The 27,833-nt window shown below is 42.7% G+C and overlaps 1 protein-coding gene across 1 annotated transcript; it reads left to right on the top strand.

Moving 5' to 3' along the window:
* The first annotated feature begins 233 nt into the window (after positions 1–233).
* On the top strand, positions 234–27,587 carry nr2f5 (nuclear receptor subfamily 2, group F, member 5). The gene is made up of 4 exons (XM_088327634.1): positions 234–740; positions 14,660–14,949; positions 17,231–17,477; positions 22,415–27,587. Exons 1-4 carry the CDS (start codon positions 392–394, stop codon positions 22,735–22,737), a joined length of 1,209 nt encoding a protein of 402 aa, XP_088183760.1. The 5' UTR covers positions 234–391; the 3' UTR covers positions 22,738–27,587.
* Positions 27,588–27,833: the final 246 nt, after the last annotated feature.

Genomic DNA, 27,833 nt, shown 5'->3' with positions numbered 1-27,833 from the left:
AAAAGGAAGAAATAGAAAAAGAAGAAAATGGAGAAGGAGAAAACGAGAAAGAGAGAGAGAGGAGGAGGACAAGACAACTCTACGAGTGGGCTTTTTTCCCCTACCTGGGGGCGGGGCTCACCTCCGACCTCTCCCTATGGTGTCAATGGGCGGGGCTCCGCGCCCGGCAGCCCCTCCCCCGGCCACGCCCCCTGCTTTTCCCCCCCACGCGCCCTGCAAATCCCGCGGACTGATTGGGCGGACGCGAGCGGGACATTCGGCCCGCCGGAGGAACGCGGACCACCGGGAAGCACGGCTCTGACTCGGCCCCGGAGATGATGGACGGCGCCCGGGACCTCCCGCGCTCCCCTCGGCCTCGACTCTAAAGAGCGGCGGTCCTCGCAGTCCGACTATGGCGATGGTAGCGAGCGGGTGGGCCGAGAGCATTTCCGCCGAACTGTGCGGTGGCCAGGAGCCGAACGGCGGCGGCGGGGCGGCCGGGACCCCCGGAAGCGAAGCGCTCTCCTCCGGGGACAAGTTGGCCAACGTGGACTGCCAAGTGTGCGGCGACAAGTCGAGCGGCAAGCATTACGGCCAGTTCACCTGCGAAGGCTGCAAAAGCTTCTTTAAACGCTCCGTGCGCCGGAACTTGTCCTACGCCTGCCGCGGGAACCGAGACTGCCCCGTCGACCAGCACCACCGGAACCAGTGCCAATACTGTCGCCTGAAAAAGTGCCTGAAAGTCGGCATGCGGCGGGAAGGTGAGGCGCCGCCAGCGCGCGCGCTTAATCCTCCCAACTCTTCCTTTTGAATGCTTTCCAAAACGCCGTTTTTCTCCTTCGACTTTTCTCTTGAAATGAGCGACATCGGAGCTGCAATTCGTTAAGAGTTAACGCCCGTGTCGCGTTAACGCTCCATGTCCTATTTGCCCTTACAAAATACAAAATCATCTTACACCATATTTTTACTATTTATGTCGTTTAACATGTTAGATTGTAACTGTCTTTCGTTATATCCTATATACATATATATATATATCATTACAGTGTATGATGAAAAGGTTACTAGACAAGAATCAATTCAGGATTATGTTTACAAACGAGTTGGAACTGAAGAGACTATTATATCATTCTATGATGACTTCGTTAAACAAAACTGGAACGCTATATAGGGTACAGATGATGTGGATCGTTTTTGGAAATATTCACCAACAAGTCTAACAAAAATTGCCCAATGAGACAAACTAATATTAAGAATACATCTGTAAACCATCCATGGATAACGAAGGGTTTACATCATGCTTGTAAGAAAAAAAAACACCATATATAGAACATTGATTAAACTAAAAATCGAGGAAGCCCAATCCCAATATGAAACGTATAAAAACAAATTGACGGGAATATTAAGAGCGAGCGAGAAATGATACTATACCAATTTATGACAAAAGTAATATCAAAGGTATTTGGGATATATTAAATCGTATAATAAAAGGAAAGAATGTAAGCAATGCATCTCCAAACTATTTTATTGATAAGAACGGTGAAAATGATCATTTCAATCAAGTTGTGGAGAATTTCAATCGTTATTTTGTAAATGTTGGACCAGAGCTCGCTGCAAATATCCCACAATGCAGTGGTAAACAATTCGATTCACTGATAAAAATCAACTCCAAGACCATATTTATATTTATATTGTGAATGAACATTTTGTTGCTCAACATGAATGAGCTTTATTATAAAAATAAAGTGGCTTGGACGTTCACCGTAGAAGGAAAAAAATACACGCAAATAGAATGAAGTCGAATTTTCTTATTCAAATGATGAATTCATTTTCTGCATTCAATGAGTGTTGCTAAAATACCGATTCAAGGGATAACCACCAACCTGTCTTTTTACATTTTCTCCTTTTATACTTCCTTTGTTTCTTAACTTCTTTATACAACGTCATCATTTGTAATAGAACGCATCAAAGCGAGTGAGCCGTCGGAGAGCCGGCTCTCTTGAATGAAATGAGCCGAAAAAGCCGGTTCTCTAAAAAGAGACGGACTTCCTTTCACTACACAACGACCACATGAAATCCGATGTTTTTTTAAGACGTTTCTGTAGTGTTTCTGTCGAAATATTTCTGTTGTAGTATTCCTGTGTTTTTTAGGCTCTCTAATGAGTTGAGCTGAAAAAGCCAGGTCTCTAAAAAGAGACGGACTTCCTTTCACTACACAACTACCACATGAAATCCGATGTTTTTTTAAGACATTTCTGTAGTGTTTCTGTCGAAATATTTCTGTTGTAGTATTCCTGTGTTTTTTAGGCTCTCTAATGAGTTGAGCTGAAAAAGCCAGGTCTCTAAAAAGAGACGGACTTCCTTTCACTACACAACTACCACATGAAATCCAATGTTTTTTAAGACCAGAGCCTGCTCTCTTTAATAAGTTGAGCCGAAAAAGCCGGTTCTCTAAAAAGAGACGGACTTCCTTTCACGACATCAAACCGCTCGCTTGGTTTGCAATGAAAAAAACGATACTGAGATAGAGGCTACCGCGGCGAACTGGTTTGACTTGATTGATTTGCCGTTTCGTGATAGTTGGTGTATATCCATCACTGACAAATTTGCCTTTTTCCGTACAGATTTTCTTGTACGCCGTACACGTCTTAAAATGCATAATAAACCTACTTTGTACAGCAAAAACCTACAGCTTGACAGGTATGTTAACGCGAAGGGAACACACTAGGTATGACCAGGTGAACTCATTCACCACTTCCTATGGTGATCCATTTGAACACGTCTAGACAACGGTCCTCTATTTTTTATTAGTTAATAACTTCCTTATCTAATTAACTACCAATAATGGTAAAGAGACATCAAAGACCGATTTTGAATTCGGCGCCGATGACTGATTCGACGTTAATCCCGGGAGTTAACTCGGCCGGCAGTAGCTAAGTTAATTATAGGAAGCAAAGTTAAATAGACTCGGTCAGCCACACAACCAAAAAATCCTAGAAAATCACAATGACCCGGCACCAATGAGACATTTCAGTACAGGTCCACAGGGTGGAGACCCCCGAGTCTTGGTTTTGAAAACACTCGCAATTGAAGGAAACTCATATTTTAGATCCCTGTTTTAAGCACTATCCAGACATCTATCTATCGAAGCACTTACTTTTGTATTGAGTTGTGTAGTATTTTTACATATGTATTTTTGTAGTATTTCTGCGTTCTGAATTTTGATATATTTCTGTCGTATTACTTTAGTTTTATTTTTGTAGTTTATTTGTGGTAATTCTGCAGTAATATTTTCGTAGTATTATTATACTTGTGTTTTTGTATTATTTGGTTGTGACATTTGGTAGTACTTTTTGTAGTATTTCCGTCGTAATATTTCTGTTTTCGTATTTATGTATTCGAGTAATATTGGATTGTTTTTTGTAGTATTGTTGCATAGTAATATTTATTTTAGTATTTCTGTAGAATTTCTTGTAGTACTTTTGCGTCATTCTAACGCAGTATGTCTGTAGTATTTCCATAGTAGTATTTTTGTCGTGTACATTTTGTATTTTTTAGTGTTTCTGTCATAATATTTCCATGCTAGTATTTTTGTTTTATAATATTATTGTCTTGTTTTTTTTGTAGTATTGCCACATTCGTATCTTTTTTTACATTTTCGTAGTAGTATTTTTTTTCGTATTTTTGAAGAATTTTGCAGTGCTTTTGCAGTTATTCCAACGCAGTATGTCTGTAATATTTCCATAGTAGTATTTTTGTAGTGCAAATGTTGTATTTCTGTAGTGTTTCTGTCGTAATATTTCTCTGCTAGTATTTTCATGTTATAATATTATTGTATTTTTTTTGTAGTATTGTCACATTAGTATGTTTTTTTACATTTTCAATGTAGTATATTTTTTTAGTATTTTGGTGGAATTTTTCAAGTACTTTTGCAGTCGTTCCAACGCCGCATGTCCGTAGTATTTCCATAATCGTATTTTTGTAGTATATCTGTTGTAATATTTCTGTAGCAGTTTTTGTAGTATTTCCGCTGTAATTTTTCTGTAGTATTATTTTTGTATTTCAGTTTTCGTAGTAATATTCTGTAGCATTTCCATAATAGTATTTTTGTCGCTTTTTTTGTATTTCCATAGTGGAATTATGTTTATAGATCTGTAGTTTTTTTGTAGTATTTCTGTTGTAGTATTTTTGTATTGTTGTATTACTTCAGTCATATTCTTTTGTAGTATTTCAGTAGTATGTTTTCTCTTTTCAGCAAAATAATACATGGTTCCTTGTTTCTAAGCACTAAATCTGAAATTTATTTTTTTATTCATTTGGTTGAAATTTTCGCGGTAATAACGTGTAGTATTTTGGTTGCGGACACACAAAAAATGATTAGTAGTGCTATATTTCGTATTATACAGTATATTGTCCTTAATGCTTGGGCCTTTTTGTTTTTGACTGTATCGGTTTTGGCGTCCATACAAATGAAATGCTCATATTTGGTTGCCTCGTCCTTAAATCGCCCCAAAAATCTCAAAATACTGTTCTCGTTTCAAAACGTATTTTTTTGTTTCTGCTTGAAAATGACAATAGTCTTTTATTGGATAGAGCGGCACCGTTTGGGGAAAAAATGTAATTGCGATTTTTTTTTTTTCGACCGGTATTTTGATTGCGATGCGGCTTTTCCATTTGAATCAAAAATGGCATTTTCTGTACTAGTTTTGGATTTTCGTGAGTAACGCACGACCCACCAGTACATCGACTCTTCTGCGAGTGGGGTCGAAAAAAATCGAAATACTAATGGCAAGTCAAGTCATGTTTATCTGTGACACCCTTAATCACAGGGAGTCTCAAAGGGCTCCACAGACTACAGACTGATATGAAACAATCCCCTGATCTAAAACCGACATGAGGGCAAGGAAAAACTCAAAAACCTCAAGTCAAGTCCTGTTTATTTGTTTGTCCCTTCATCACAAAGAGTCTCAATGGGCTGCAAGAACCTCAGACTATTTTAAACTACTGACTATTATGACAGCATCCCCTGATCTAAAACCTACATGAGGGCAAGGAAAAACTCAAAAACCCCAACATGAGAAAAATAAAGAAACTTTGAGAAGGAACTGCACATGAGGTATTCATATGCTATAGAATAGAAGTGTGTTTTAAGCCTAGATTGAAACATTTCCACTGAGGTTGCAGATCGGATCTCAGGGGGAAGAGCGTTCCACAGCACCGGGGCCCCAATGGAGAACGCTCTCCAACCTGCGGATTTCTTCTTGGCTCTTGGGATCACGAGTAGTCCAGCGTTTTCAGAACGAAGGCTACAGACCATAGGGGGAAACTCAATCTGAGGGAGCAAGTCCATGCAGGATTCTGTACACTAACAACAGAACCTTGAAATCCCATCAACATAGATGGAAAATGACAAAGTTTCAACTTTTATTTTGGAAATATTTTGATCCCACTCATGCTGTCGAGAAACGTCGTTACAATCTCCAAAGGAGCACTTTTGGAGATGCCCAAATACTAAAGTTAAACTCGGAGACCAACTTGAGGTCCCGGACCTAAGATGCCCACGCTCCACTCATCTGTAGTCCCGTGATTCTTAAATTTTGAGTATTCAAAACATGGACGATTGTGATTTTGCTTATTTTTCAAACCAGCATTTTTTGTTTTTGTTTTTTCATGAATTCTGTTTTTTTCCCCAGCATAAGCGCTTAAGAATGCACACTGTCTCTTTAGACTTTCATATTAAGGCCGGGGCCTCTAACGATCAACCCGCGGGCCGTGAGTTTGAGACCCCCGGTTTAGCCAATCAGAATGCAGAACACAATGCACCATGCCAACCAGTCGAGTCCATTGACAAGTCAACCGTGTTATAGCGAGGGGCTAATAATGAATGCATGAACAAATATTTGGAAGGCGGTAATAAAAAGGGAAAAAAACAGAAATCAAAAATGGAGACTGTGGCATTAATAACGGGGTCACGCGTCCATTTTGGGGGATGAAAAGGGGAAGGGGAGTTCTGAGCCCCCACTCACACCCTCATAATTGCTCACCAATAACAATTCACACTCTTGTCGTGTCGAAAACGGAAAAACCTTTTGTGTATCGCCTCCAACTCCCTTTTTTGACGTCGCCCTTTCAAAATAAATGCGATTGCGTGTGCAAAAAAATATGAATTCGAAATAAGTCAGCTATATTCCGACACGTCTTTCAACGTTACCCTTCAAAATAAAACTGGACCGCGTGTGCTAAATATCCACTGCAAACAAGAAGTACAATAAAAACACTACTTTATACTCTTCAGTGTAAACAATGAGAGGACATTTAAGTAACACTTTCCTTTCAAAATAAGATCATGTCATCCTCCAAAATGCTGTGAAATATCAAGCTTTCATTAACAATGTATTTTCAGACTAAAACTAAATCAATAAAATGTTTAGAATCAGATTCATTTTTTGCGTTGATTAGGGGCAAATGTTATCGCTTTCAACATGAACCTTCAAAATAAAGGATTTTATTCATTAAAGATGTTGTGAAATGTAAAACTTTCACTTCAAACCCTTCCTGCAGACAAAACCTCAAAATAAAATGTTTCCAGTGTCCATTATGAGCATGTCTTATGTCTTTCAACATTGCCTTTCAAAATAAATCCTTTTATTTATAAAGAGAGAAAAACTCCCTCCTTACAGACTCAAAACAATGTTAACAATCGGCTTTATGCGTTATGTTGAAATACCCACCTTCCTCGTGGCCCTTTCAAAATAAAGGATTTTTTTGCTAAAAATTATTTTGAAATGTAAAACTTTCACTCAAAAAGACAAAAATGAGTTTTATTGATGATTTGGAGGCTCGATAACAGGCAAAAACTCTTTTTAAGGTTGCCCTTCAAAATAAAGGGTTAAGTTTCTAAAAATCAAATTGTGAAATGTGGAACTTTCACGACCAAGCGGGATTGACGAGAGTCAGGGTCAAAATGCTTGCCTTGTAGAAACAAAGGTTTGCTGACGGACTGACAACAGGAGAGTGAAAGGACAGGGCTTAAAAAGGACAGGGAACCAATCAGGCGACACGGGCACAGGCGATCCAAATCAGTCATCATGACATTTTTAATGTCCATAAGGAGCAAATTCTTGAACGTCATATCCAATATAGCCCTTCAAAATAAAGGATTTCATTTCTGAAAAAAAAACTTGCAAAATGTAAAACGTTGACTAACAACCTTACTTGGAGACTAAAAGTAAACTAAAATAAAAACAAAAGTCTCAAACAAATGTTTAAAAAAAATCACAACATTCCCTTCAAAATAAAACTGTGAAAAGTTGTAAAACGTCGATAAATGACAAAATAGAGGACGAAAAACGACCAAAATAGACAAATACACCGCGAAAAAAGGGACAATTTTGGGAGAAAATAGACGAGAAATACACAAGGAAAATATAGAAAAAAAATGGAATGCCCAAAAATAGAAAATAAAATAAACCACAAGACACGACAAAGTACACCACAGAACACCTGACCAGGTAAGCTACAAAATTCATGACGAAATAGGCGACAAAAAATAAATACAAGACAGAAAAATATAAATGACAAAGTACACGACAAAATATTTGACAAAACAACTTCTACTCGTAGGTGTTGTAAAGAGACGCCATTTTGCCTCTAAGGCGCGAAAGAAAAAGCGGCAAGACGGGAAAGAAACAACTCGGATTTTCCTTCCCTTTTGTGGGCCGGGGCGTTTAAGGTCATCGGGATTAACGGGCGTCCTCGAATCCTCTTTGCCGTTTCTCTCTCCCGAGCGGCCTCCGCCAACGTGCCAACAATGTCACCAGATTGGTTCTCGCCGATCGCTAACTTGGAAACGACTTTCTACTCCATTAAGTGTAGAAATAGAGAAATAGCTACACATGAATGACATAGACATAAACAAGCATGAAATAACACTCGTTTATTTCAGTCGTGTATTTGATGAAAACGAAGCGTGATTCAAATGAGGGGGGCGGGTCGAATCGCCTGAGCTTTTCACTCATTGGTCAATCGACCCACGTGACGATTGTTCATCGCCGATCGACCAATGGGCGAAAACCTCCGGCCGTTTGACCCGCCCCCTCGTTTGAATTACTGAAATAAATGTTTAAGCGCACAACAGAATATGTCACGGAATAAATAAATGACCAAATACACAACAGTACACGTTAGAAAATACACCACAAAGTATGCGACAAAATGAATACAGAAAAAAAAACACCAAAATACATCAATGACCAAATATCTGACAAAATTGAGAAAATGGCAAAATACATTTAACATAGTAGAAAATACACAGCAAAACTACAAAATACATGACAATATATATCACTATAGATAGATAGATACTTTATTCATCCACGTAGGGAAATTCACACTTCCAGCAGTGTCATTGTGTTGATTATTAAAAGATGAACAGGATGGCCTCAGGGTGCTGTGTTGTAGTTTAGCCATAGCAGAGTGGATGACCTCACACGCTAGGCCAAAAGTTCCACGTCCCTGCAGCAGATGGAAATCTTTGTGCCCAGGGTTACACCGCCTCCTGTTCACGTCGATAGCGAGTCCGCCTCCTCTCCGCTTCCCGCAGGCTTTCGTGTCTCCGTTTGCCCTAACAGCGCCGAAGCCGGGTAGCTCCACGTTAGCGTCTTGGATGCTAGACCTGAGCCAGGTTTCCGTAAAACACGGCAAACTACACTCCCTGTACGCTTTGATGTTTAGTCGTAGTCCAAAGTGTAGTTGTCAAACAAAAACGCCAAAGATAGAAGCAGACACTTCAAACAATACATCGCAAAAAGTGCAAAATAACACGAAGCTGATGATATAAACAACAAAATAAAAACCTTTATTAAAAAAAAAAAGACAAAATCAATAAGAAAACACATATGTATGTCATACATTCAAGTATTACACGAGCGTTTCAAGTATTTCTACGGCATACGATATTATCCTTGTATTGGGTTTACTTCTACTTGTATTTCCTGGCGGCAGGACGGCTCTTCCATATCTGGGATCCGGATCGCGGAAATGACGCCGAGTTCGATTTCCGTCGCGTCGGCTCCACCAAAACTAGGAAAAGGAAAGGGATCGCTGATGTTTTGACGCTCATCGTGAGCTAGCATCAAAGTATTTCGACAAGGGAGTCCTTGTTTTCCGACGGAATACTTCCAGGAATGTGTTTTTGTGGGAAGCGACCTCCCCCAAGGCGACCGGGCTTCTTGAGGACAATTTTGTCAGCTGAAAAGCGTGACGGATTGCCTCTGCCAGCTAGCTAGCGCTAATTTTGCTTTTAGCCTGTCTTGACATTTGCAGAGAGTCTAGGAATCACGTTGTTACTTCAAATTAGCTAAAAAATAAACAATTTCCAATGCTTGCTAGCTAGCTAGTATTAGTTTAGCCTGTCTAGACATTTGCAGAGAGTCGAAGAATCTCGTTGTTACTTCAAATTAGCTAAAAAATACACAATTTCCAATGCTAGCTAGCTAGTTATGCTTTTAGCCTGTCTTGACATTTGCAGAGAGTCTAGGAATCACATTGTTACTTCAAATTAGCTAAAAAAATACACAATTCCCACTGCTTGCTAGCTAGCTAGTATTAGTTTAGCCTGTCTTGACATTTGCAGAGTCTAAGAATCATGTTGTTACTTCAAATTAGCTAAAAAATAAACAATTTCCAATGCTTGCTAGCTAGCTAGTATTAGTTTAGCCTGTCTAGACATTTGCAGAGAGTCGAAGAATCTCGTTGTTACTTCAAATTAGCTAAAAAATACACAATTTCCACTGTTAGCTAGCTAGCTAGTATTAGTTAAGCCTGTCTTGACATTTGCAGTCCAAGAATCATGTTGTTACTTCAAATTAGCTAAAAAATAAACAATTTCCACTGCTAGCTAGCTAGCTAGTATTAGTTTAGCCTCTCTTGACATTTGCAGAGTCTAAGAATCACGTTGTTACTTCAAATTAGCTAAAAAATACACAATTTCCACTGCTAGCTAGCTAGTTATGCTTTTAGCCTGTCTTGACATTTGCAGTCCAAGAATCATGTTGTTACTTCAAATTAGCTAAAAAATAAACAATTTCCACTGCTAGCTAGCTAGTTATGCTTTTAGCCTGTCTTGACATTTGCAGAGAGTCAAAAAATACACGATTTCCACTGCTAGCTAGCTCTATTAGGTTAGCCTATCTTGACATTTGCAGTTCCGCAAAAAAAATCGGATTTTGAGAATCCCATTTTGGCTAAAAACGAAACCAAGGCTAAAAACATCAACGAGGATACCTAGCATCGCCCTAGTAAAATATAACGCTAGGTAGTAGGGCTGCAGGATTTTCCACAATCGAATCGATATCGCGATGCGACGTAGTGCGATCGTGTCATCGCAAGACACTGCTTTTTTTTCAAGGATTTATCGACAGCAACCCTAACAAGTCTGCCCAGAAGAGGGCACTGTTTACTTAAATTCAACCCAATTAACATTTATGTAAAATTCACCGAAAATCTCCATCCATGATGTACGCAATGTCAGAATTGACTTGTGCAATTTCACGTACTTAGCGGCTGATCATTCACTTGGTACAACAAATTTATGATCTCATGAGTTGCCAAGGCCTTTAACAATCGATTTTATCGATGAGGTGTTGCAGCCTTAAACATCATACCAACAGAAAATGTACAACGGATTTATTTAATGTCTTTCAAAGTCCGTTTTATTTTCAAACACCAAAAAGTTGTTTCCTTCGTCGTGGTTTTTCCCCTTCATTTATATCTTTCTGTCATGAACCAGAACAGTATCAGGACCCAAACGCGTGACGTTCTCACATAAGCCTTTTATTTTACGGGAAATAGGGAGTCATGCATATTAGACAGCGGTCTGGCGTGGAAAGACAGGAAGCCAGAGACCGACGAGACGGATTCCAATTGCCAGAGTTGATATCGGACAGATGGGGTGCACACCAGACCGGACGCGACAGACAAGATTGAAATTGAAACCCGATATCGAAAATAAACAGGACAAACTGGACGGGAACGAAAACTGGAGAGAACAATAACAGGACAAAAATAGACGTGAAAGAAACTTGAAACCAATAGTAAACAGGACAAAATAAATGGGAACCATACCGGACAGGAAATACAAACAGGAAACAGGACTGAGTCAGAACCCACGTCTTGCGGGGCAGAGGTCCGTTGACGGACTGACAAAGGAAGAGTGAGAGCGCTGAGCTTAAATAGAAGGAAAGCCAATCTGTCAATGAGCCGCAGCTGGCGCCACACGGGCGGTGCCAATTGGGCGCCATGGCAACCGTGACACTTTCAGGACCACTTTCTGTTTTCTCTGTTTTCTAACATGTGTCTCTGGTACCATGAGTAACAATAATGTGATTATGAGATCAAATCTAATGCATTTTCACATATTATCTATATCACCGATGGTCTATTGTTTAGGATATGGAGCTTTCACTGCCGGGACCCGGGTTCTATTCCTGTTGTTTTGCTAAATAATCATTGCACAAATACAGTAATATCATAATTTAAAACCTCGTGTATAATGCACACACAAATTATTTAGGTAAGAAATAACGGGCCTTATTTTGGAATAAATACGGTAGATTTCTTTCACTGTCACATACTTGTATAACGGGGCACCTTTCATTTTCTATTAGCTTTATATGTGATTGTGGGATCATAGAATGCCTTTTCGTGCGTCATCTCTGTCACCGGTGGTTTGGTGCTTTCGGATTGGGCGCTCTCACCGCCGCAACCCGGGTTTGATTCCCTTTGCACTATCACTGTAAAACCATGAAACGTTGAATTTGTTTTGGGTTTTTAAAAAAGAGTTGCGTTATACACGGTAAAATACAATATTGTTGCGCTTTTTAGGGGGGGTGTTGACTTCTGCAACCGTGTGGATTGGTGGATGCCCGCGAGAGACGAGCGCAGCGGGTGGTGAGCCCACCCCCCGCCAAAATAAAATCTGCCCATCCCATTTGCTCGTCTGACCCACATTGCACCCGGGGCCTGATTTAGGTCAAACATTTCTAGCGTGTTGAGGTCCCGAGTCCACCTGGGGGGTTTTGGGGGATTCCGCGAAATAGGGAGGTCAGGGCCTGCAAGGCCTTCTCTGCTGGCCTAAAATAGATCAGAGTCGGGATGTGATTCTATTTTGTGAATAATTATTAAATACATCAAAATCCTTTGTCAGCTTGCTTTTCTAACTGTGGTCAAGCAAGCAAATCCCGCCGAGTCCCACAGGTCATCAGGCATCTTTCCCTTTTTTCCACGTTTTCCTTTTCTAGCCATTCACGTTAGCCGCTGGGCTGCAGGCTACGGCTTGCCGCTATCGTCGCCCCCTGCCTCGTCCTCAAATGTCCCTTGCATTCCAAAGCCGGTCATTCAAGTGAACAAAAAAAAAAGGAAATAGAAATAAGCTCCAATAATATAAGTGTCATGAACCAGAACAGGATCAGGACCCAAACGCAGAGGTTCCTTGACGGACTGACAAAAAAACCAATCTGTTAATGAGCCGCAGCTGGCGCCACACGAGCGGGGCCAATGGGGCGCCGTGGCAACCGTGACAATAAGGGGAAAGAGACATAACGCAGAGTGCAAACAAATACAAGAAAGTCTCGAGATGGTTTTCTCGGGGGCCAGATTTGGCTGGCGGGCCAAGACTTTGACGTAGGTGCACCGAGACCTTTCTAACTTTTGAACGATTTGCTAAAACGAGGCGGTGTCCGGTCTACTTCCCGGAAAGTGGCAGGTTCCCTCGACTCCCCGGCAAAACTCTCTTCTTTCTTGTGATCGGTCGATCGGCATTTTTTTTCATTTCCGTTTGTCGAGTATTTAAAAGGTTCCATTTTTTGGCTATTTATCGATATTTTTTATAAGATTCCAGTATTTTAGCTTCTTGTATTTTCTAGTTTATCCGTTGTTGCGCCGGCTTTCTTTTGTCACGCAGGGATTTCAGTGACTAATCAGTTGAAAGTCTGGATTGTGAAAAACCATATGCTATTATCATTTGGCAGAATAATACATTTCAAAAAAAGAATTCATGATATGCATACTATTATATTATCTTTGGTCATATACTGTACTGTCTTTTTCCTGCCCTTTCCGTTTCACAACTACACTTTGGATCAACACGTTATATTGGGTATTTCTGTATTCTATTTTTAGTTTTAGTTTTCAACACAATGTTACTGCTGGAAGTGGGAATTTCCCTATAAGGATGAATAAAGTATCTATCTATCTATCTATCTATATATCTGTCTATATATCTATCTATCTCGATCTATCTATTTAGACATCTAACTAGACATCTATCTTTCTATTTATCTATCTAGACATGTATCTATCTTTCTATATCTATCTATCTATCTATCTATCTCTATCAATATCTATCTAGACATCTATCCATCTATCTAGACATGTATCTATCTTTCTATATCTATCTATCTATCTATCTATCTATCTATCTCTATCAATATCTATCTAGACATCTATCCATCTATCTAGACATGTATCTTTCTATCTATATATCTATTTATATCTATCTAGACATCAACTACACATCTATCTAGACATCTATGTTGACTATCTTTCTTGCACTATGATGTTTACTTTTGCAGCAAATGCATATTGCACAAACCCTACTATACCAAGCTGTATGTAACATCCTATATGCCGACATTTCTTGGGTAAATGTCGTGTCAATTCTAACTCTAACCTTATCCTCCTTGTTTTATCACCTTATCTTCTCTGTGTCTTTATCTTCTTTGTTTTTTTTCACCTCACTGTGAATGTGTGAAACTGGAGTGTCATGCCCAATTTTGTTGTCACAATATGTTAACCCATTTTTTAACAATGACAATAAAGGTCTATTCTATTCTATTCTAATTAGTTGAAAGTCTGGATTGTGAAAAAAAACATATGCTTTTATCATTTGGCAGAATGATACATTTTTAAAAAATGATTTATTATATGCATAATATTATATTATCTTAGGTAATCTCTATCTATCAAGACATCTATCTATCTAGACATCTATATATCTAGACATGTATCTGGACATCTATCTGGACATCTATCTAGACATCTATCTATCTGGACATCTATCCATCTTTGGGTTTTCCTCCTTTTTTCTTATGTTCTTCTCCATTTTCATTGCTGTTGTCATTTTTTTTGTTTCTTTTTTACTTTGACTTTTTGTTCCTTATTTTCCCCTTTCATTTTTTCCCCTCTGTTGTTTATTTTTTTTTTTGCTTTTTCCTTTTTTCCTTTTTTTTGGTATCTTTAATGCGAGCTTTTTCCTTTTTCTTATTGATTTTTTTATTTTTATTTTTATTTCTTTCCCAGGTTTTTACTTATTCTTCATAAGTTGATCATGTTTTTCTTTTCTACTCTTTTCCTTTTTGATTTGATTTTCTTTTTAAGTTTGTGTTTTGGTTCTGATAGCAGGCTAGCTAGCATAGCTCACCTCAGTTTGTTTTTATGCTGACTTTATAAAATAGAATAAGAATTTTTGGAGGCAAAACACATTTTTGCGCTTTTTGTTCGGATTCAGAAACTTAGTGTGGTTGCTAATTGCTAGCACGCTAGTTAGCACGCACGCTAGCTAGCTTCCGATTCAATTCAGCTCGCTAGCACGGCTAACGTCCTTTTTCCTCTTTTTTTGCAGCCGTGCAACGCGGTCGCACGTCCAATTCCCAGAGCAGCCCGGGCCAATACTTGAGCAACGGCGGCGGCGCGGGCGAGGGCTACGGGGCGCAACCCTACCTGTCGGGTTTCGTGTCTCTGCTCCTGCGGGCGGAGCCCTACCCGGCCTCCAGGTACGGCGCTCAGTGCATGCAAGGCAACAACCTGATGGGCATCGAGAACATCTGCGAACTGGCCGCCCGCCTCCTCTTCAGCGCCGTGGAATGGGCCAAAAACATTCCCTTCTTTCCCGACCTGCAGCTCATGGACCAGGTGAACGCCTCTTTCGCTAGCGTTAGCCTTGATGCTAGGCCCAATCATACCTAGGAATAAATCGCTACCCGTAAATAAAGGGCCGGAGATTTTATTCTTGTTTATTTTGGCGTTCGTTTCGCTATCGCTGTCACGGACCAGGAACGGAGACCCAATTGCGTTCGTTTTATTTAGAAGGAGGAAAGGACTTGCACCCACCATCCGGGGATCGCCGGTCACGGGTAGCAGATAGCAGGAACGCGGAAGTGGCACTTCCGTGTCGAGCGCAGGCAATGTCGAGAGGGAGAAAAAACAGGTCGATGGCGGGGACGGAGGAGCAAAAACATAAACGGGTCCAGAAAAAAGGTTGGCAACGAGTATCAAACGGAACAACAGGGCAAGATAGAGTCAGGAGTCACAAAAGTTTGCCAAGTGTGTAGCGTAGGTTTACAGACGATCCGACAATTGTTGACAGGAAGGTGGGGGTTTAAAAAGTAGCAGGGAGCCAATCAGCGCCCAGGGAACGGGCACAAGTGCCTCGCATCAGTCATCATGACAATCGCGTCGTCTTTTTGGTTGCCCGTTTTGTCCTCTAGTCATTTTGTTACATATTTTCTCATTTTCCTGTCGTTTATTCTGTCGAGTGTTGTGTTCTTTATTTGTAATGTATTTTGTCTGCCAGTCGTGTATTTTTAAATAGACGGTATAGACCGCAAAATACCCTGCAAAACAAATGACAAATCAATATTGAAAAAAATAAAAGACAAAATTCACGACCTTAATAATGTCAGGACCAGAGCAGATGGTAGACCCAAACGCGTAACGTTTCACAACAAACTTTTTTGCGGAAGCTGAGAAGTCAGGTAGGAAAAGCAAGCGCCAGCAATCAGGTGATCGATTGGCAGGATGAGCAGGGAGCTCACTGGATCGGAGCGTGGACGGAAGGCAGAAACGAGTTGAGTATCCGGGAGGGGAGATCAAAGTGTGGACGGTTGGCAAAAACGGTTAGAGTAGCCGGGGCGGGAACTCAGATCGTGGTCGGTGGGCAAAAACGGGTCGAGTAGCGATCGGAGCGTGGTCGGTGGGCCAAAACGGGCCAAGTAGCCGGGACCGGCAATCAGAGCGTGGTCGATGGACAGAAACAAGCTGTGTATCTGGGACGGGAGATCAGAGTGTGGTTGGTGGGCAAAAACGGGTCAAGTAACTGGGGCGGGAGAGCAGAGCGTGGTTGGTGGGCCAAAACGAGTCGAGTAGCTGGGACGGGCGATCGGAGCGTGGTCGATGGGCAGAAACAAGTTGAGTTGCTGGTACGGGAGATCAGAGCGTGGTCGGTGGGCAAAAAGTGGTGGAGTAGCCGGGGCAGGAGATCAGAGCGTGGTCGGTGGACAAAAACAGGTCGAATCGGAACGTGGTCGATGGGCAGAAACAAGTTGAGTATCCGGGAGGGGAGATCAAAGTGTGGACGGTTGGCAAAAACGGTTAGAATAGCCGGGCGGGAACTCAGATCGTGGTCGGTGGCAAAAACGGGTCGAGTAGCGATCGGAGCGTGGTCGGTGGGCCAAAACGGGCCAAGTAGCCGGGACCGGCAATCAGAGCGTGGTCGATGGACAGAAACAAGCTGTGTATCTGGGACGGGAGATCAGAGTGTGGTTGGTGGGCAAAAACGGGTCAAGTAACTGGGGCGGGAGAGCAGAGCGTGGTTGGTGGGCCAAAACGAGTCGAGTAGCTGGGACGGGCGATCGGAGCGTGGTTGATGGGCAGAAACAAGTTGAGTTGCTGGTACGGGAGATCAGAGCGTGGTCGGTGGGCAAAAACAGGTCGAGTAGCCGGGACATGCGATCGGAGCGTGGTCTATGGGCAGAAACAAGTTGAGTATCCGGGACGGGAGACCAGAGTGTGGTCGGTGGGCAAAAACGGGTCGAGTACCTGGGGCGGGAGATCGAGTGTGGTCGAAGGAAGGAAAAACTCAGAACTGGAGGCAATCAGGAAGCCAGGGGCAGACGAGCAGGATACAGGTAAGGACTGGACAAACAGGAGCCAGAGTCAAATAGTGCTTGCGTTGCATGTGCGGAGGTTCGCTGACGGACCGACCAGGAGTGAATGAGAGTACTGAGTTTAAATAGGAGGGGAACCAATCAGGCAACAAGCAAAGCTTGCGCCGAGCGAGGGGGCACAGTTGAGGGTTATTGGGCAATGGTGACAAATACGCCAAAATCCACAACAAAATACATCTCAAAGTCATAAATCACAAAATATAAATTGAAATCTGCGATCGGTATCAGTCGTGAACTTTCTCCCGCAGGTGGCGCTGCTGCGCATGTCGTGGAGCGAGCTCTTTGTGCTGAACGCGGCGCAGTGTTCCATGCCGCTTCACGTGGCGCCGCTTTTGGCGGCGGCCGGCTTGCACGCTTCGCCCATGTCCGCCGAGCGCGTGGTGGCCTTCATGGACCACATCCGGGTTTTCCAGGAACAAGTGGAAAAACTCAAAGCCCTCCAAGTCGACACTGCCGAATACTCCTGCCTCAAGGCCATCGTCCTGTTCACTGCCGGTATGTATCATACACCGTCACTATTTATTCTTTTTTTTTTTTTTTTTACATAGAAAAGAACTCAAAGGTTCGGGTGTGGGACATTCATGAATTTTTTTACAGTTTTAAGCTATGAACTTGGAGTCTTTTGAGTGGCCACGAACACATTCATTGGTTTTCAGTTCCTTTTTAAAGAGAAAATTGACTCGAGATATGAATAATTCTAAATATGAGCACGATATGGGTACAAATTACCGTATTTTCCGCACTATAGGGCGCACCCCCAAAAAATAGTTTTTGGTCCTATATCTTCCATAGGTAAGGCGCACCGGATGATAAGGCGCTACAATGGGAACGTGGACAAAACAGTCAGATCGTGCAAACTGATTACCCCCTTAACATTCCCAAAGCTTGCAAAGACGCAAATACGTGTCGTAGACACGTGCGGATGCGGTGTCCGTACCATGTCACTCAAATGCATCCTTCCATCATTCGGAAGGTTCAAGTCTTGGGATTCAAGAAATGCCAACCATTCCTTACTTTCTATTTTCTTTTTCGCTCGCAACTTTCCTGTGCATATGACAATAAACACAACATCAAGATCGTTCTAAAACAAGATACCGGGAAAATAGAAAGCCGCATAGCTCACCTTAGTTCTCACGTTCAATAATGATACGCAACCATGGTCTTCTTACAACCGTGAGTGTAGTCAATCCAGGAGAGTCAAATATTTACAAATACAGACTAATGAAACATGTTTCTTTATGGCGTACTTTAGCAAGCTTGCTATTCAGTCATCTTTTTCGGCCAATTGCAGGGTTTGTTTTGGCCCTCTAGCCTATCCGAGGCTCCGAATAACTTTAGCCAATAGCGATTGATTCAAATCATCATTGACACATTGGTTAGCCAATGATACGCCGGTATATAAATCCCCGCATAAACCGCGGACTACTTGGCGTTCGGGGGAAAATCGAGTCAGCGGCTGTTGCATTAGTTGCCAGACCTTGCGATTTAATATTGAGCCATATATAAGGCGCACTGTATTATAAGGCGCATGGTTAGCTTTTGAAAAAAAATGAAGACCTTTAGGTGCGCCTTATAGTGCGGAAAATACGGTAATCCCGCAGGTAGGAGTGTCATCGTACTTTTTAATCGTATTTTAAAAGGCATACCTATAAAAACCCCAAAAGGGCCAGAAATTTGAAAGTATGCCTTATAACCAGTTTGGCCTTATATACCACAAAGAAACTGGTGAATGAAATCTGAAATGCATACGGTATTTATTCATGTGCGTTCCTACTCCAGGTTTTACGGTATAACACCATTTGTGTGCAGTGACGGACCAAGAAACGGTAGCTAGTTTACTTCATTTTTGAAAAAGTACTTTTTTCTATTATATTTGTATTCGTGGCTTATGAGTGAGTTAGCGTAGCTTGCTAACCTCGGTTTGTTTTTGTCCGTATTTATTCAAAGAGTAAAAATAATATAGCAAGAAATATTTTTCTTCAATATCCTTACTTATAAAATAAAGACATTTTGAAAGGAATACTGTGCTTTCATTTATAAGGAGGTTTGAAAAGGAGGATTCAAATGGAAACCGTGGAGCTTTTATTTTGACGGGATTGATTTCAAATCGATCGAATCCTTTCTTATCATGTCACAATCAAAGAATATCAAACCATTGAAACAAAAATCCAAAATAGATGAAGAAAATGATACCGGCCCGACTATTGCCAATGTATTTCATAACAGCAAGATCTAATGCTAGCATCGCGCTAGCGCCTGTGATTAAAGAAGAAGTTATAACCAGACGCTGAATCGTTTTTGGAGGGCTCAGGGAAATTTCTCCACGTGAGCCAACCAACGGAGAAAAACAAATCTTTTGGCTTCTCCGTGAGTTGGCCTTGCTCGCTAAATTATGCATCATTGGCCTGTGACCTACATGCTAGCACCAAATTCGAGCCCTCATCCCTCTCCAAATCACCCCCCCATAGCTCTGAGCACACCATGTGACCCACCCACAAAATCCTCGCTTCGGAAATTGATCGCGGGCTCCCATCTAGTTTCACGATAAACCATTTTTAACATTTGCTCGCAGCAAGTGCTGCCCCGGGGATAATGGATCGCGGTCGCACGGGTGATGCCCATTTTAGGCGGAAATAAATGGTGATAAAGAGCCTCCGCATGTACTTGCTCTCTTTGCCCCCGCTTTAATCGATAATTGCCCCGGGGATAATGAATCACGACCGCACGAGTGCTGTTCATTTCAGGCAGAAAGAACAAAAAATAAGAGCTGCCGCAGATGACACAATTTAGTTTTCTTGCATCCAGCTCTCAGGAATAGTCTCCCGACGATAATGGATTGCAGCCGCGTGGGTGACATTCATTTTAGGCGGAAATAAATGGTAATAAAGAGCCTCCGCACGTATTTGCTCTCTTTGCCCCCGCTTTAATCGATAGTTGCCCCGGGGATAATGAATCAGGACCACACAAGTGCTGTTCATTTCGGGCAGAAAGAATAAAAAAAAGAGCTGCCGCGGTTGACACAAATTTGTTTTCTTGGCTCCAGCTCTCAGTAATAGTCTCCCGGCCATAATGGATCGTGGCTGCGCGGGTGATGTTCATTTTAGACGGAAATAAATGGTAAAAAAGAGCCGTAACTCATGACACATATTTACTTATGTGGCCCCCGCTCTTAGCAATTGTTGCCCCTGAGATAATGGATCGCGGCTGCACTGGGGCTATTCATTTCAGGTGGAAAGGACGGGGGGAAAGAGCCACAAATTCGCTCGCTTGGCCCTTACTCTCGTCAATAATTGACTGGGGATAATGGATTGACTGGGGGTAAAGGATTTCGGCCAAAACAGCGCAGATCATGTTTTGTCAACCACCGTGGTACGTATCAGCGGATCGAATCGAAAAAAATGCACTCTGCCGGCCCTTGCTCACAGCAATAGTCACCTTGGAGTATGATGGGTTGCGGCTTCTCCAGTGCTGTTCATTTTAGGCAGAAAGGACAGGAAAATGGAGCTGCCACTAATGACACAAGTCTACCCTTTTGGACGCCACTCTCGGCAATAGTTGACTGGGAATACTGGATCTCAGCCAAAAAAATGGTGTTCTTTGCTCGTCACTGTTCCCAGCAATGCACAATCAAGGATCACGGCCGCAAAGGTGCTGTTCATTTTAGGCAGAATGGATTTAAAAGAAGAGCAGCCACGCACGACACAAGTTTGCTCTCAAGTTTTCCGCTCTCAGTCATAGTCGACCGGGATAATGGATTGCGGCCACGCAGGTGCTCTTTCGTTTTAGGCAAAAAGAACAGAAAAAGCACCTGCCGCCATTGAGACGAGCCTGATTTCTCGGCCATGCTTTCAGCAATAGTCAATTGGGAATAATGGATCTCGGCAAAAAAAAAAAATGGCCCGCGTTCCACCAAAAGTGTTCTTTGCTTGTCCCTGTTTCCAGCAATGCGCAATCGGGGACCGTGGATTGCGGCCATGCAGGTGCTCTTTCGTTTTACGCAGAAAGAACAGAAAAAACGGAAAAAAACTCCAACCTGATTTCTCAGCCATGCTTTCAGCAATAGTCAATTGGGAATAATGGATTTTGGCCCAATCGAACGGCCTGCTGATCTCCGTTCGCGGCAATATGCAATCAAAGAACGGACTATTTCTCGACCCGGTTTTCCCGAGCTAACGTGCGGCCATCTTCTTTGCTAGCGTGCTAATTCTCGCAACGAGGCGGGACAAGGTTCCCCGAGCTGGACTCGTCTTGACCGTTTTGTCACCCCCCTCCTCTCTGTTCTCCCCCCCTCGCAAAATCCAGCTGTCCTCTTAACAGCTAGCTCGACACGCTATATTTTGCGGGTCGCATCGAAGCGCGCCGTGACAAAAACCAGACTGGATGGAAAGTGACGGCTTCCGACCGAGCCCTGCCGCTCGACGTGCCGGTTCACGGGGGGGTCACGGTGCGGGCGGGGGGCGTCGTATAGGGGAGGGGGCCGGGGGGGTCACGAGAATTTTTTTTTAACTGTGTTTGGACCGGACACGGCCGGCCAATCCCCAATCTCCCCGACACCCGGGGTGTTAAAAGTGTAGCCCGGCACCTCGCTCAGCTGTGCGCCGGGGGGGAGATGGAGGATGTCGGGGGGCTCGACGGGGGGGAGGGCGGGGGGGGTGGGGGCGCTCGTACCAGGTGAGTCGTAGAAGCCCAAAAATGCTTTCGGGAAAGCTAGCGTTCAAAAGTTTCAGGTCATATTCTCATTTTTATTCATTAAACGAATTTTCCAATCTTCTTTCGGCCATTTTCATCTTTTCGTTTTGTCGGCCGAGCTCAGCCGTGGCTTTCTCTTTGCCGCTCGGCATCAAGTTGAAAAAAACGAAAGTTTTTTTTCTTTGGATTTTTTTTTTTTTTTTTCAAAATCAAACGCTTGCTAGCTTGTTCATTTGTTGAAAAAGGCTTCACGAGGCAGGTATTTTGCAAGCTAACGCGTGGCCATTCTGTTTTTTTCAGAGGATATCGGTAAGATTCCTGAACTAACGGGCGGCCGTCTTTGTTTGCTAGCTTACTCATTTTGGGACAAGGCTTTACGAAACGGGACAAGGTTGTCCCGAGCTAACGCCCGGCGATATTTGTTTGCTAGCTTGCTAAATCTTTTTCTAAGGATGTTTCAAAGCTCAAGTGCGTAACTCTTTGCTCGTTAGCTTGTTCATTTGTTGAAAAAGGCGTCACGAGGCAGGTATTTTGCAAGCTAACGCGTGGCCATTCTTGTTTTCCTGAACTAACGGGCGGCCATCTTCATTCGCTAGCTCGCTAATACTTTCCAAGGACGTCGGGTGAAGTTCCCGCGAGCTAACGGGCGGCCGTCTTCGTTCGCTAGCTCGCTAATACTTTCCCGAGGACGTCGGGCGAAGTTATCGCGAGCTAACGGCGGTCTTTTTGTTTTTTCCCCCCAGACGCCATGGGGCTTTCGGACGCGGGACACGTGGAAAGCGTGCAGGAGAAGTCCCAGTGCGCTCTGGAGGAGTACGTCCGCAACCAGTACCCCGGCCAACCCAGCCGCTTCGGCCGCCTCCTGCTGCGTTTGCCGTCCCTCCGCATCGTTTCCTCGCCGGTCATCGAGCAACTCTTTTTCGTGAGGCTGGTGGGGAAAACGCCCATCGAGACGCTCCTGCGGGACATGCTGCTTTCCGGCTCCGCCTACAATTGGCCCTACGTCCCCGCCCCCGTGCAGAGAGAGCGCCCCGTGGCCCTGCACTACGGCGAGGGCGGGCCCTGAGGGGGACGAAGCCCCGCCCACAAGCCCAGCTCAGGTTCGCGGTCTTCTTCGGACGGGGGGGCGATATTTTACACGTCGACGGCGAAAAAAAAAGATTATTTTTTCGGGGGCCCGGGTGTCGTCCCTCCCTCTCGCCTCACTTCCCCCCTTTTTTGCAGCCGGAGGACATAAAAATGACTTCAAATCACGTTGGATCTCTCGGCATTTTCTGTAACGTTCGAAAGCTAGCGAAGCGATAAGAAACCCGTCTTGAAATACAACTTTTCTACTTGGGTGAGGCACAGCGGCCCACTGCCTCACTTGCGGCGAGTAAGAAGCACTCGTCATCGGCGACCGTTCCTTTGGGAAAGCGATTTAAACGATAAGCGGCCGGTGTCACGCCATAGCGAAAATGTCACCTTTTCCCTTTGGGTGAGGCACGCTGGCTTTCTGCCTCACTACTTTCATGTTTGACTTCACACGTGGCTAGAAAGAAAAGCATTCGGCATCGGCGACATTATTCTTGGCCATTTCTGAAATGAAAAGCTGCTTGTGTGGAAAGGTATTTTTATGCAAAAAGTGTTCATTCTACCTTTTTTATTTGGGTGAGGCGTGGTGGCCCTCTGCCTCACACCTTTCATGTTTGGCTTCACGTGTGGCAAGAAAGAGGCGTCCGGTCATTTGTGAAAGCAATCCAAACAATATGTGACGCTTTTCATATCAAAGGGAAAATGTAACCTTTATATATATTGGAGTGAGGCACGGTGGCCCTCTGCCTCACAATATTCATGTTTTGGTTTCACACGTGGCAAGAAAAGCACTCCACATTGGCAAAAGTACTCCTCCTCGTTTCAGAAATCAAACTAAACAATAAGCGACCCGAGTCTGGAGAGGTTTTCTCATGCCAAAGTGAAAATTCCAACATTTCTACTTGGATGAGGCACAGTGGTCCCCTGCCTCACAGTGTTCATGTTTTGGCTTCACAATTGGCAAGTAATAAGTTCTCATCATCGGCGACCTGAAAGCAATCCAAACGATAAGCAACTCATGTCATTCATGCTATTTGGGTGAGGCACTGTGGCTCTCTGCCTCACAACTTTCATGTTTCGGCTTCATATTTGGCAAGAAAGAAAAGAATCAGTAAGCATCAGAGAAAGTTCACTTGGTCATTTCAGATATAAAGCTAAACCATGACTTATAGTCTGGAAACTGTTTCTTGTGGCAAAGTGGAAATCTCCCCTTTTTTGTTTGGATGAGGCACATTGGCCGTCTGCCTCACAACTTTCATGATTTGGCTTCACTTGTAGCAAGAAAAGAGGAGGACTCTGATCACTAATTGTTTTTTACAAAAAAAATACAAAGTAAACAAAAAAACAATTTCTGTCTAGAAAGTATTTTTCATGCTAAACTGAATATTTGACCTTTTTTATCTTGATGAGGCACGTTGGCCCCCTGCCTCACAATTTTCACGATTTTGCTATATTTGTGGTACGAAAGAAGCACTCGGCATCGCCGACAGTATTCTGTCTCATTTTGGAAAGTGAGTGAAACAATAGGCCACTCGTGTCATGCCAATGTGAAAGTTCCATCTTGTCTAAATGGGTGAGGCACAGTGGCCCTCTGCCTCAGAACATTTATATTTTCACTTACTTGTGGCAAGAAACAAAAAAAAAGCTCTCTGCTTTGGTGACCACTCATTTATGTAACCAAGTGAAAAGATAAGCCGCTGGAAAGTTTCTCAGGCTTAAGAGTAAATTCAAATTTTTCTACCTGGGTGAGGCACGGTGGTTCTCCGCCTCACAACTTTCATATTTTGGCTTAACGTGAGCCAAAAAAAGGAGCACTCGTCATCAGCGAGCGGTCGTTTCTGAAAGTGAGCAACATTTGTGGCTGGAAGCTGTTCCTCATGCCGAAGTGAAAATTCCACTTTGTGTAAATGGGTGAGGCGCAGTGGCCCTCTGCCTCAGAACATTTACATTTTGGCTTCACTTGTGGCAAGAAACAAAAAAAGCACTCTGCTTTGGTGACCACTCATGTTTGTAACCAAGTAAAAAGATAGGCCGCTGGAAAGTTTCTCAGGCTAAAGGGAAAATTTCACATTTCTACCTGGGTGAGGCACGGTGGTTCTCCGCCTGGACAACTTTCAAATTTCGGCTTAACGTGAGCCAAGAAAAGGAGCACTCGTCATCAGCGAGCGGTCGTTTCTGAAAGTGAGCAACATTTGTGGCTGGAAGCTGTTCCTCATGCCGAAGTGAAAATTCCATCTTGTCAAAATGGGTGAGGCGCAGTGGCCCTCCGCCTCACAACTTTCATATTTTGGCTTAACGTGAGCCAAAAAAAGGAGCACTCGTCATCAGCGAGCGGTCGTTTCTGAAAGTGAGCAACATTTGTGGCTGGAAGCTGTTCCTCATGCCGAAGTGAAAATTCCACTTTGTGTAAATGGGTGAGGCGCAGTGGCCCTCTGCCTCAGAACATTTACATTTTGGCTTCACTTGTGGCAAGAAACAAAAAAAGCACTCTGCTTTGGTGACCACTCATTTATGTAACCAAGTAAAAAGATAAGCCGCTGGAAAGTTTCTCAGGCTTAAGGGAAAATTCAATTTTTTCTACCTGGGTGAGGCACGGTGGTTCTCCGCCTCACAACTTTCATATTTTGGCTTAACGTGAGCCAAGCAAAGGAGCACTCGTCATCGGCGAGCGGTCAATTCTTGGAGGCTGGAAGCTGTTCCTCATGCTGAAGTGAAAATTCCACTTTGTGTAAATGGGTGAGGCATTGCGGCCCTCTGCCTCACTTAAACGATTCACTCGACCGGCAAGCACTTCCTTGTACATGCCTTGTTCAAACCGATCCTTTTTCTATGCCATTTTTTAGGGTAAGGGGGTCTTTTTGTGGGAGGGGTGGGGGTCTACAACTATCTTGCCTTAGAACAAAAGAAAGTTTTTGTCCCATTTATCTTATGACTGTGCCATAATCCGTCGTTACCTGTTATAACAGGGAATTTTTTTTTTAAAAGGACTTTGTCAAACAGGGGTGGGCAAACTAAGGCGAGCGGGGCCACTCGTGACCCGCCTGCTTTTGGAATCGAAACAAAACTGATTAAAAAAGGAAATTGCTACTCATAAAAACCCGTTTTTTGTTTTTGTTTCCAAACATGTCCGCATTGTCCTTTTGTGTGTCCATAATGAAAAAATACTACTACGGAAATACTACAAAATGAAGATGAAAATAACAAATGTAGTGCTTAAAAACAGGGACCTCCGATATAGTTTTGCTTTTATTGTGAAAAGATACCATAAAATACGACTACAGCAATACTATAAAACTAAAATACAACTACCGAGAAGTACCCCAAAATACTTCAGAAATACAAAGTAAAGACAAAGTAATATTACAAAAAGATTATATGACAGAAATAAATGACTACAGAAATACTCCCAAAATACCACTACAGAAGTACTAGAATACAAAAACAACCCCTAGAGAAATATTACTAGAAAAATACAAAACCAAAAGTATTACAACAAAAATACAGAAAAACTATAACATTTCTACTATGGAAATAGTACAAAAACATTACAAAAATAAAACCACTAATACTACTGATAATCAACAAAACTATGGAGATAGTAAAAAGAATACTACAGATATAATACAATATATTACTACGGAAACACGACTGCAGAAATACTACAAAAATACAACTGTAGTAATATGACTAAAATACAAAAATGTGACTTGTAAGGTTTTAACATTTCCTAAACTGCAATCTGACCTCGAAGACACTTCACGTGTCTTGTCTAATTCCTTACAGTTGGAGCCTGTTCAAAAGTCAGGGACATTTCATTAGCCCAACGACAAGTCCACATATTCTTTCATTTAGCCAAATCAAAGCGTTGAACAAATCGGGTCTCTGCGTGTGCCAATTTTACAATCGTGTGCAGGAGACCACGGTGGCTTCCAGGGTTGCCTACTTTTACGACACATGCGATGAAATGTTCACGCCCCGTGATCAAGCCTCTGGCTGATTGGTCCGCGCCGTCGTCGTTGCAAATTTCCCAACCGTGATTCAAGAATGGGAGGAGGGGTGATAGGACGTGGCAGGAACCTACTCCCAACACCCCAGGCCAGGTAATAAGTCATTGTTATCTGTACAGACTAAAACCCCAAAACACATTCCAAAGCACAGGTGTTTTACGACGTCCTTCTAAAAAGTTCCACTCAAGGCTGAGGTCAAACTTAGGACAAGTAACTTGAGTATAAGTGGAATTAAAGCAGCGTATAAAATAGTATATAACTTCAGACTCCAGAAATACTAAAAAAACACAATTCTAATAATTCTATGAAAGTAAATATGAAACGAAGTGCTTATCATCCGTTATTTTGCCTTAGATGGTTTCAAAAGCTTCGATAGAGACTCACATGTGCATGTTTGCGTGTATATTTAACTCCTAAATCTAAATATTGGATGGGTCTCCAAACCTGGGCCGGCGGGCCACATTTTTAAATCCAAGGAGGACCCCGATTCCCAATAGTCGCCCACCCCTGTTGTAAAATGTGCTTTTGTGAGCTTGAAATCACTCGATGTGACGTACATGTATGTATTCGTGTGTACACGTACATATTATGTGCGTACACGTATACGTAGCGATCGTGATTTTCGGGAGAGCGTCGCATTTGACTGAAAATTTGCAATAAAATGGAGTTGCTCGCACTGTTCGTGCCTCACATTTGGATGTCCTCAGTTTCCAAAAACATTTTTTATACACCGACTCTCAAAAGTGACTTTTATCGACAAAATTTTTCTCGAGATCAATCTCAACAAAACTTAAATTGTCTGATGGAGGGGTCTCGAACTTGCGGCCCGGGGGCCAATTTCAGCCGGCGCGATGATCGTATAAGGCCCCCGCCTTCATATGAGTGTTTAAAAGGACAGTGCGTATTACTGAGCGCCTCCTGGTGGTAAAAAAAACAAATGTTTAAAAATATTCACTTGAGAAATAGACAAAAACTAAATAATATGAACTTACAAGTTTTTAAACGCTCATAGGTCAAGAAATTTGCATTCATTTGAAATAACCTTAGCCCCCCCCACCTAGAGGGAGCTGACATCATTGTC

This window comes from Urocampus carinirostris, chromosome 2, assembly GCF_059441175.1.
Source record: "Urocampus carinirostris isolate Australia breed hairy pipefish chromosome 2, RoL_Ucar_1.0, whole genome shotgun sequence".
Taxonomy (NCBI): Eukaryota; Metazoa; Chordata; class Actinopteri; order Syngnathiformes; family Syngnathidae; genus Urocampus; species Urocampus carinirostris.
Note: the sequence above shows the minus strand (reverse complement) of the source record. Positions and strands in the feature narration are given on the sequence as shown.

Coding starts and splice junctions, on each gene's coding strand:
- nr2f5 (XM_088327634.1), top strand. CDS start 392: ATGGCGATGGTAGCGAGCGGGTGGGCCGAGAGCATTTCCGCCGAACTG. Junction 741..14,659: donor AGTCGGCATGCGGCGGGAAG/GTGAGGCGCCGC, acceptor CTTTTTTTGCAG/CCGTGCAACGCGGTCGCACG. Junction 17,478..22,414: donor CATCGTCCTGTTCACTGCCG/GTATGTATCATA, acceptor TTTTCCCCCCAG/ACGCCATGGGGCTTTCGGAC.